This window comes from Phascolarctos cinereus, unplaced genomic scaffold, assembly GCF_003287225.1.
Source record: "Phascolarctos cinereus isolate Bilbo 61053 unplaced genomic scaffold, phaCin_HiC Scaffold_5;HRSCAF=322, whole genome shotgun sequence".
Taxonomy (NCBI): Eukaryota; Metazoa; Chordata; class Mammalia; order Diprotodontia; family Phascolarctidae; genus Phascolarctos; species Phascolarctos cinereus.
Window position 1 is genome coordinate 408,949,333 of NW_027555958.1, and position 11,166 is coordinate 408,960,498.

An 11,166-nucleotide genomic window follows, 5' to 3' on the forward strand; every position below is an offset into this window, starting at 1 on the left:
TGCTCTGGGGGGAGCTTTGCCCAGAGGAACTTTTGTGGTGAGGATGGCGGTGGTGATGGTGGCAGTAGTGATGGCGGTCCTGGTGGTGGTGGAGGAGGAGGAGGAGGGAGTGGAGCCACTGGTGGTGGGTGGTCAGGCATCACTGGCTTCTTTACACCACGCTTAATCAAAAAGACATTGGGCTTACGAGCAGGTAAACCCGCTGCTGGTGACGAAGCTTCCAAGCCTTTTCCAAGGTCAAACTCTACATCTTCCATGTCCTCAGGGCTTCCAGAGCAGGATAGGATGTCAATGACCCTTCCCAGGAACTGCCAGAGGTCCAAAATCCAACTGGAAAGGACAGTGTCCACCTCCTCTCAGCCAGAGGAGAGCACGGGTAGGTCAAGTGACCTGATTCCCAAAAAGTTAGAAGAAGGCCCTGCCCTGTCCAGGGACAGACCAAAAGCCAAACTTTTACCCAGAGGCACCACAGCTCTTCCTCTCCGAACCCCGTCAGGGGACGCAGCTGTTCTAGATAAGGACTCAGCAGGGTCAGGGGCCACCGCTGTCCCTAAGAGCAAAGAGAAGAATGGTGCAGCCCGGCTCGGGATGGCAGGACTCCCAGAGGATGGAGAAAGGCCAGGGTGGTCATCTCCAGCCAAGGCTGCTCCAGTACTTCCAACCGCTCACAACCACAAAGTGCCGGTTCTCATTTCACCCACTCTGAAGCATGCTCCAGCTGATGTCCAGCTCATTGGCACAGACTCTCAGGGGAATAAATTCAAGCTCCTATCTGAGCATCAGGTCCCGTCTTCTGCAGATAAGGACCGACCACGACGGGTAAAACCAAAGTGTGCTCCACCTCCACCCCCAGTGATGAGGCTTTTACAGCACCCACCCACATGCCCAGACCTCACAGAAGAGCAGAACACCCCTGTTGGAGGGCAGCCTGGACCAGAAGTGCATGAAGGTGGAAAAAAGGCAGCGGCAGTAACAGCACCTGTCAGTGCAAAAGCTGGGAGGCCGGTGATGCCTCCCCCTCAAGTGCCTCCATCCACGTGTTCCACGTCACCTGCAAAAATGGCCAATGGCACTGCAGGCACCAAAGTGGCACTGAGAAAGACCAAGCAGGCTGCTGAAAAAATCTCAGCGGACAAAATCAGCAAAGAAGCCCTGCTAGAATGTGCTGACCTGCTGTCCAGTGCCATTACGGAACCCATGCCCAACAGCCAGTTGGTAGACACTGGACACCAGCTGCTGGATTATTGCTCAGGCTACGTAGACTGCATCCCACAGACTCGCAACAAGTTTGCTTTCCGGGAAGCTGTGAGCAAACTGGAACTCAGCCTGCAGGAGCTGCAGGTGTCCTCAGCAGCGGCTAGCCTGCCCGGAACAAATCCTGTCCTTAATAACTTATTGTCATGCGTCCAAGAAATCAGCGATGTGGTTCAGAGGTAGCTACTGCCAACCTGGCTGGAAGAAACACTTTCTGTTGATCGGGAGGGGGAAAGGGACTTGTTTTTTCCTGTGTTCTTGCTTTCAAAAAATGAAAGACTGATACTTGAGTGAGTTCATGTGAAGTACCTCAGATCACTGAGTTTTCACGTTTACAGGTTCATCTCAGAAGTTACAAACATACACAAAGTGCAGGGGAGGGGAAGAAGGTGAGGTGGTGATGATAGGCAGGGTTTAGAAGCTGGAGAGGTGGCCTGTTGAGAATTACCCTCATTGGAAAATCAGGTAATATATGTGTGCTGCACCAGAGAGAGAAGTCAGACCCGCTTCTCCTGGTGGGGGGGGGAGCTTGTTCATCCTGGGCAGGGACGGGTCTCATCTCAGTAAGGGGGCTGGGAAGTTCCTCTGAAGGCCCTCAACACTGGAGTGGCTGTGAGGTTCACACTCTCTGCACTGGACAAAGGGTTTTATCCTCTACGAGTTGTAGGGGGAGGCACCTCGGTCTCTTTGGACATGTAGTGGTGATCACTCTGGCACTGACCCTAAGGTGACGCTGATTGGGTCAGGAAAAGAGGGAGATGCCCTGAGAGTGGCTGCTAGCGTCGCCTCCACAGTGTCATTGCTGCTGTCTCACAACTGCAAAACAGTTTTAGAACCTCTGCCCTCTCTGTGCCCTCCATCTTATCACTCCGTCATGTTTCTGTTGTTTCTGAGTGAGCTGTGCTGGCAAGTCTAGCCGGGTTCCCTTTGTCTAGCCCAGGCACTAGCTGGCATTCACTAATGCTTCAGAGCTGCCACCCTCCGGTCAGTGTCAGCAAGCTGTGGGCGTAATTTTAACAGACAGTGGTTTCCTCCAGGCCCTTGCTGGGCAAGATGCCCTCTATGTTCTTTATGAGCATTCGGAATATTAATTAACACAATACCTGGGCGTGTGTCAGTTGTCAGGCTGCAAGCTTCCACAGGACTCCTTTTCTTTGCTACAAGTATCACCATGATGTTCACATACATACATACACATGCGCGCGCGCGCACACACACACACACACACACACACATTTTTGGCTCAGGTGGATAGGGTACCTGAGATGTTTTTTAGATTCTTCAACTTCCTAATGTACTGTTGGGGAGGGAATATGTTCAGGAGTTGGACACATTTTCCTAAAAGCTTGCTATAGTAATAATAGCTAAAGTTCATTTAGTTCTTCAAAGTTTTACAAAGGGCTTTAAACTGTCAGGCCCATGCATGGGGTTTGTAGCTCCCTCTCTAAAGCTTATCTAGAAAATCAGATAATTTTGGAAATCACTGTTGGGGTCTGATTTTTCCCCCAACTCTCCACTAGATTGTCTTTCATAGGGGACTCAACCGTCACTGCCTGTCAGGGCCAGCGTGCCAGCCTTGGTGAGTGGAGGACGCCTTCCCATCCATGAGCTTTCACTTTCTTGGGACCTTCTAGATTGATAAGCCCCTCGGGGATCCAATCAACATCACCAGAGCCAGTTCTCACGTGTGCTGCTATAGCATCTGCCTCTCTGTTTGTCCTGATTGATGGAGCTATTTGTTTGTAAGAATTAGATTGAAAATGTTTGTCTTACCATGGCATCTTAGCCCACTTCAGGGAACAGTTCTTTGCAGGAAAATATTATTTAGACCCAGGGAATTTTGGTTGGAATTAGAACTTAGAATTCTGCTCTAGAAAAGAAGATTGCATTTTCCTTTTCATGTCAGATCTAAGTAGGGAAGCTTATTAGGATTCAACAGATATGAATCAGAGGGGTGAAGTGTTATTAATTCTGTAAACAGAAGACCTTTCTGCTACCTGCTCTATCCAAATCTATTGGAATTCCGTTAGGAACAGAACACCCATTTTGCAACTTTTTTCCCTCCAGTGGACCATCACCTTAGCTTTATAAGATTGGAGGCAAATGTTCAATACTGAGTTTTCTTTCCATCACTAATTAGCTGTCCCAGGCTTATTTTTTCATCTTTTAATTGAAGGTAATACTTGTTTTTTAGGGGATTATTAGAATTGTGTAGCTATCCCTTGAACTTCTCTGTTAAGTGCGCAGTGCTTTCTTGGATGGTTTTTCTTTCTTTTCATGCTTCAATGCCAACTGTTAATGAAATTTAGAACTGTACTGAGCCCTGTGAATAATGCTAGAGCTGTAAGGGGCCCCAGTGTTTTGGCTGGATGTTTAGATCTTTGACCAGGGAAAGACAGTGATGTTTTTAATTAGAAGGAAAGCAGACTGGGTTATTTAATCATCATCAGAAAGAGGCAAGGTATAAAGGAAACTTGAGAGGAAAAAAAAAGCATCCTATTTTTTCTTTCAGATATTTCTATAATGTCTTTCTTCACAGTGCCTGCCAGTATAGTACATGCAGTATGCAGCCAAGTTAATTTAACTTTTTCCTCCTTGGGGTCCACACCTTACATCAAATATGGTAAAGAACAAATCCCATGAAGGTTGCATTGTTCCTTTAGGAAAAGGAGGCAGAAATGTTTGGTTCCCATCACTTAACCCCAATTACCTCACCAAAAAAAAAAAAGTTTGGTTTCTGAATTAAGCTTTTTCCTAACACTGGAGGTGTTTCATTTCTTCCTTACCAAACTCTGTCGTCATCCTTGATCAGGGATGACCTATGGTACATAGGGCAAGGTCAACTCTGGTCTGTTATGCACTCCAGTACATAATACTACTTGCTAATGCCCTTCCCCTGGGAGTTTAAAAACAAGCCCATGATTGTGCTTGGGAGTACTGAAGTGATACTAGTTATGAAGGTCTCCCTTTGCTCCTGTCGGTAAATTTTAACCAAGACCATCAGGGTTTTCTTGTTTGTTTGTTTTAGGATGAGAAAATAAAATTTGGGAAGTGATTATGCCACTTTTCAAGTTTTCCCCAGAACAAGAGTGTGAAGTTAGGGAAGTGCAGTTGTTCCTTTAAAGAATGTTCTTCTTTAGCAGGATCTTCTTCCATGAAAGTGCTGAAAAGACTTGGAGAAAGATGCACTGCTTTCTTTAGGAGTCCTGGATTTTCCACTGATGGCTAGTCATGCATTGATTAGACATTGCCTAGACTAGCAATGACCTTGGCAGCATGGGCCAGCCTGTCCACCTTCCTTCCAGGGGGACTCTTGGGGACCTCAGTCATGCAGTTTCAGGACTCTAGTCAGTTTTGCGCTCTAGTCAGACACTGTTAATTTGTTCTACAAATAGAACTTAGTTTTTTTAGTGTTTTTTGTTTTTTTCCCAAAGCAAGTAATTTTGGATTCAGAACCACAGAAGACTGTTCCTGGAGAGCTCTAAGAGCCACTGACTAAAACTATAGTTTGATTTCTTCATCTAGTCTAAGGAAAAGGCAAGGGGAAAAAACACAACTAATAAATGGCACTGAAATTGTTTCTTGAAGGGTCAGTTATGTTTTGTTTTTAATTAGTCATATAAGCTGCCACTGCTTGAGTTCAGTTATGTATAGGCTTACACATGATAATGGATGTTATGGATTCCTGTTATATGATTCTCAAATTGTATTTCCCATCAGAAGCAACATTGATCTGTCCACTACAGTTTGCCTCACTTTATACAATAGATATCTTCATTAAAGGTAAAATTAAAACTTGTTTACTGCATTCTATTTTCCCACTAACTTCCATTATAATTTTCAGAGATATGTGCTTATGGGAAGAAAAAAAAAACTTTGGATATTGGTCCAAATATAGGCCACTCTTTTCTTTGTACCCTCCAACTCTTGGGGAGAAAAATTATGGCATATATAAAACCTATATGTGAGCTATAATTAGGCTCTTAGTGCCATGGACAGCTTAAGTTTCATTGGTCTTCCAGAACAATCTATAGCAACAGCTTCTCCATCGGCTTAAACACACATCAATAGGGGTTCATGCCAGCTGTACCTATCTACAGCATAAGAGCAACTGATATTACTCCCTTACCATGCAACCCTGCCCTGAATCTCTTGAGATATGTCTTACTACAAAGTCTAGCTGCTCTCCCTCCCTTTCCTTTCATACGCAGGGCCAGAAAGGACTAGTCAGGGTAGATGATGGAAGAGGACTGTCTCAGTGTGTCTTAACCAAAGAGATTGCTTTTTGTCCCAAGCCCCTGGCTCCATGGAGCTTAATATTAGAGAATAGAAAAGTAGCAGGAAAGGGAGTCATTCCAGCTTTGCAGCTGGCTTAGGGGTTGACTTAAGAATAGAATCAAAGAAGGAGGCTGTCAGGGAGGAGAGAAGAAGAGTGACCATCTGTGGTAGTCCGCCACACTTAAAAAAGGCCCACTTCCCATGGTTATTTGCCATTCTAAATTGTCTCACATTTTTGTGTGGCAAAATCTTATTTGCTTTTAGGGGAAAAAAAACAAAATAAGTTTCTCCCAGATAGGTTGGTGATTTTTAGTATGGCAATTTTAAATAATTATTACAATGTATACTTACATATTTTGCTTTTACTTATTTTACTTTTTGGGGTATGACATTTATACCAATATTGTAATCAGATTCACACTTAATTCTTTTCACTTTAGGGAACATTCTGCCTTTTGGTAAAGCACATTCCATATGTGTTTTAGTTAATCATAGGCTCTTAGAGTTCTTAGAGATCATCTTGTCCAACCCGTCTCATTTTTCAGATGAGACACACAGCTTAGTTACTGTCTCATGATCATACAGTGAGTTAGTGGCATATCTAGGTCTAAGACCCAGGTCTTCTGATGTCTCATCCATTGCTTTTTTCGCCCCCACACACTAGGATGCCTTACATAAAATTTTGCAATAATAACTCCCATTTATATAGCGCTTTAAGGTTTGTATAGCACTTTTCCTCATAACTCTGTGAGGTAACTAGAGCAAGTTGTGACCCCCCTTTTACAGATGTGGAAGCTGAGGTTCTGGGAGATTAACGAACTTGCCCCTGGTTGCACAGTTAAGTGGCTGAGTCAGGACATGACCCCCTACCTCCTGACCCCAACTCGAGTGCTCTTTCCATTATACTATGCAAGAAAGGTTATTCAAGTAGACAGTCCATGAGGTCTACAGTAATATTAGAAAACACTACCAAAGTCCATTTTATTGGGAGTTCTCAGTGACTAAATAGGATTCAAATGCTTAAATAGTCACATTGTTTAAAGTTATTGCCCTAAATCTTAAAAACAAAAAAAAAGCTTACTAATTTTAAATATTCAGGTTCAAAAGTCATGCAAGGGTGCTTCCCCCTTACTCCCTTACCCACACCCAACAGAGCTCAGGCATTGTTAGCAACTAATAATTTTCAAGTTTATAGTCAAGTTGTGCTCTCTTTTGGGGTGAGGGGAGAAGGCGGGAACCTGGAAAATATCCTTATTTGGAGAAGTACAGATTGGAAACAATCACTTCCCTAATGAATTGAATAAATTTGGAACATCAGTGAATATGTGCAGAACGAGATTGGCCTTAACTCCAGCTATAAGCTAAGGCTATCCAAATTTGAAAAGCTTGGGGCTGACTTTTCTGTTAGCGTTACAGCAATTCAGAAAGCAGCAGTTCATATTTTCCTATTGCTGAATAGAGAAACTCTTCTCTGGGCCTTGTTTTGATGAAATGAGGTCCTGTCACTCTTGAACAGCCCTCCTACACAAACTGAGGATGCTCAGTAATCTAAGTGTGGTAATAAAAAATTTGATGCGAGTCCCTTTGAGACTGTGCCCTGTGTAATTTTTGTTTCTGAGGATGGTCCTTCTCTTTATTTGGGGGAGGGGGAGTACAAGTCATCACTCAACAAGCTGTTGAGAAATGCTTCTTGAGGAGTTTCTTCCCAGTATTCTGTACGGTTTATACATTTGCCATTTATCAGCTGTCATTTTTTAGCGTAGTTGAGCACAGTTCTTTGCTTCTTTGATCCTAAAACACCTAAGAGTAAATTCTAGTGGCTGTAATTTTGAGTCATAATCCTACATCCTGAAATCTGCAGTTAAGAACCTAAAGGCTTCTGTCTCCCATTTTTATTAACTCATTAGTGTGCCTCCAAGTAACTAATTATGGAGCTGGCTCAGAATGAGTTTACAAGGCTGTCTCTTCTTTGGATTATTATTATTATTATGCTTTTGCCATTTTGTCACTACATATCCCTTTGTTACATTCAGATTTAGACTTTACTAGACTTCTGAATAAGGATGGCAAAAAGGTAAAAGATACAGTACCGTGGCAGAAGCTGGCCTTTCACACATCATAGCATCTTTCCCCCCTTTTGGAAGTACAGATTTAGGTTTCCTTTAGTAAATGTTGGGTTTTTTAACCAGCTGCACATGCTTCCTAACAATTTCTATGATTACATCTGAGCTGGTTACAAACTGTTATAACCATATGAAATGCCTAGCCCATTGGAAGATTAGGATACCATTGAAAATGCTTGTTTCCATTTGAAAATAAAAGGAGAAGTAGAAATTTCTTGAGAAGAGAACCTTCTGAGAACCATTCTGTACTAACTGGTATTAGTACTGGTTGTAAAGTTCCAGCCTAAGTGGGCAGGACCTCATTAGTCAAAAAGGAGGTGTGGTCTAGGTCTGAACTCTTTTCCACTTGGCGTTATCTGGGGCTCACTTTATACCGGTTTTTAAATGCGCCAACATAAAACAATGCAGGGCTTTCAGTTCACTTCGACATTGTAATGAGGCAGCCCTAGCTGCTGGTCCTGTTCTGTGGGGGCACAAATCACCTCAACTCTTCCCTTCCTTGGATGCTCTCTTCCTGGGTGGGAACACCTGGAGAGTTGTAATAGTAGGAGAAGTCAACCCTAGTCTGTTCCTCCTCCTCAGAACCTCCAGCAAAGGTTCCCCTAATCCAGGGTAGTTTAGGAAAGTACTATTAATGAATCCGAGGGCAGGAGGAGATTTCCCTGACAGAGCCAACAGGCTTTGATGCCTCCTGTGCTATGTAACACTCAAAAGTATCGTGTACTCCACCAGACTGATGTGCCAGTATGACATTTGTTTCACAACATAGTCTATTCCCAAGGTGTTTTTCTTGGGTGCAAATGAAAGATAGCTTATAAAGGTCCCAACGTGTAATTGTAAGGTGTGAGGGGGAAGAATAGATCTTATGCCCCTCCAAAAAAGAGGAAGGCCACATCAACATAGAATAAAGTTAGGTTGGTCCATAAAACCAAGTCCATGAGAATGGACATTCTGTTGTATTGGATCTCATAGGAAAAATTCTGGCTGCCAACTTAATTTTTGCACTATTGTTGAGCCTATGAAATAGAGCTCTTCACGTTACAAGTGTGTTCTCTTCACACTGATTTGTTGTCTGGGGCAGAAGAGTGTGTTACAGCTCATCCCTGCATTCCCTTATCAGTGCAGTGCTTTCTTTACACCTATATTCATTTGTGTATTTGACTGTTGTTAAAAGCCTTTCCTATCTGATGCATGTACTTAAAAGAAAGACCACTCCCACGCTTAGAAACTCCACGATAGTGATAAGGTCCCAGTTAATTAGGCCAAAAGGGACTGATGTATCACAGATAGTTTTCAAAACCCGTAAGAGCACAATCCTGTTTTGAGTCCTACAGGAGCTTGTTCAGGTGTTTTCTTGGACACCCCTGGCTTTGGATTATCATGTTATGTGCCCTGTCTAGGAAAGACTCCCTTATCTTTCACTGGTGTATATTAATGCACACTCCATGCTTGTTTCATTCCAAAAATTATCCTATAAAAGTCAGTGTAGGAAATTAAGCTGTGCCACACAGATGTTGAGGTCTCTGAGTTCACTGATTTTTAAATAGTTCATTCTTTAAGGAAGAGCAAAAGAAGTAAGCTTCTAAGAGCTGTCTGACTTTTTAAAAAGAGTAAGGTACTGTTCTGTAAATTCTATAAATCTGCTCAATTCTCCTTTGTACTTGATCCTTCAGCGAGACACACATAAACCATGTAAATAAAGTAAACTCTGGTATCTGGTGTGATTGGGTATTCTGGTCATAGTGTCTATATTTCTAATACATATTAGAATTCTCAGAAGTATCAAAATCAAACAGATAACAGACTACACTGAAAATAATTTAACTGATGATTCAGAAGGCACTTCAGGTACTTGTCCTTGAATCATAGATAGCAGTGCCTCAAGGTCATCATTGTAAACACTACTTATCATTGTACTGTAGACGCACCTAAGTAGCAGTCAATACTTTTCTGGTTAATAGAATGCTGGATAAACAAGTTTTTACAGTGTCCTGTTGGGTCATCACGATCTGTTGGTCAGTACTCCAAAAAAGGAGCTAATAGGCTGTAAGGATTACCTTGAGAAGTAGGGATTTTTCAGCTGGAACAAGGCGTGGGAAGCATAAGCATTGATTTTTAAATGATGGTTCTATTATTAAAGAAGCATCTACCGAGACCCTTGTCTCACATCTTCTAGGGGCTGGTGTATGTGTTTGCCATTCCTGTACTTGTGAAGAAGGTAGGGAAACAACGTCATAAGATTTTACTGTATCTCCTGTGTTGTGCAAAGGAGGGAACTAAGAGACAGGAAGGATCAGAGTTCAGGCAGCTAACAAACCAGTTTCTCTTTTGTGAATACAATCAGAGCAGATGCCATTCTGCAGTATTTGCCATGAGCCACCCAGCCAGATGCTTAAAGCATGGTCAGAAACCTCCTGTCTCCCTGTTGTGGATCCTATACTTTCTCTCCTTCTTCAGCCTGATTCTTTTCCCTTGGTTGACATTGGAGAAAAGCCCTGTCTTAACTGATGCCCACTGGATAAAAATGAGGTAGTGCATCCCCTGGGGAGTGGGGGGTTCTATATAATGAAACACTTTTTTTTTCAGTTTATAAAATGAAATATTTATACCAAAGGTCACACTTCCCAGCTGTATGTGTTGTGCACAAAGAGCAATGATTCAGATCATTTCAGCACAGTTTGTATTGCTAGTGAATACAATGGAGAAAATATTGGATTAAACTGAAAACACGTTAATCACAGATTACACTACCAGTGTTGTCAATTGTTTGTTTTTTAACTGTTATTGTAATATATTTTGTTTTTCTAATTTAATTCTCTCATTCTGTTGTCTGACTGTGAACTGCTAACAGTGTTAAACTTGATGTAAATAAACGAGGCCCTTGGACTGGGTCTTCTTTCTGCCTGTTGTTCCACAAGGTTTTGCCAATTTGCATTTTGTTTTAAATAAAGGTTGCAATATTTTATTGGCAAAATGTTTTGTGTGCTGTGTTTCCATGGAAACTGGTAAGCATACAAACAGGACGAAGGGGTCAATCAAGGTGTAACTATAAAGTATTGACTTTTTTTCTTCCCAACATTTCACATATTTCTGTGCATGTCTTCGTGTTGGCAATTATTTGTCCTTTGAGGGTAGATCTTATTTTTTTCTGAAAGAAGTCATAAGGACACAAATCTGATCAATACAATGAGGTCATCAAGCCAAGTAAATTGAGGCGTAACTTTAACAAGACTAATTTTGTGTGTGGGGGGGTGGGTAATGGGCCTCAAAATGGCTGTGACTTGGTAATTACAAAAAGCAAGGACTTAAGAAATGCATTGTATGATGGCACAGATGTGTGGTGTGATCTGATGTGACTGATCTCAAGTCATTTTGAGGGTAGAGTAACCCTGACTCTGTGAGTCTACTGTATACACACGATTGTATCTGGTTTAACCTCTAGCTAGATACCTTAAATGAATTGAAAGGTGAGCTTCCAAAACCCAGACGTAAGCCAAAGAAAATTGCTAGC

At 42.4% G+C, this 11,166-nt stretch overlaps 1 protein-coding gene across 1 annotated transcript in view; it reads left to right on the forward strand.

Moving 5' to 3' along the window:
• Positions 1-5,053, forward strand: part of ABL2 (ABL proto-oncogene 2, non-receptor tyrosine kinase) — a 92,162-nt gene extending 87,109 nt beyond the window's left edge. The window contains 1 exon segment of the mRNA XM_078156470.1: positions 266-5,053. Coding sequence (XP_078012596.1) covers positions 266-1,437 — 1,172 coding nt within the window. The 3' untranslated portion in view covers positions 1,438-5,053.
• The last annotated feature ends 6,113 nt before the right edge of the window (positions 5,054-11,166 follow it).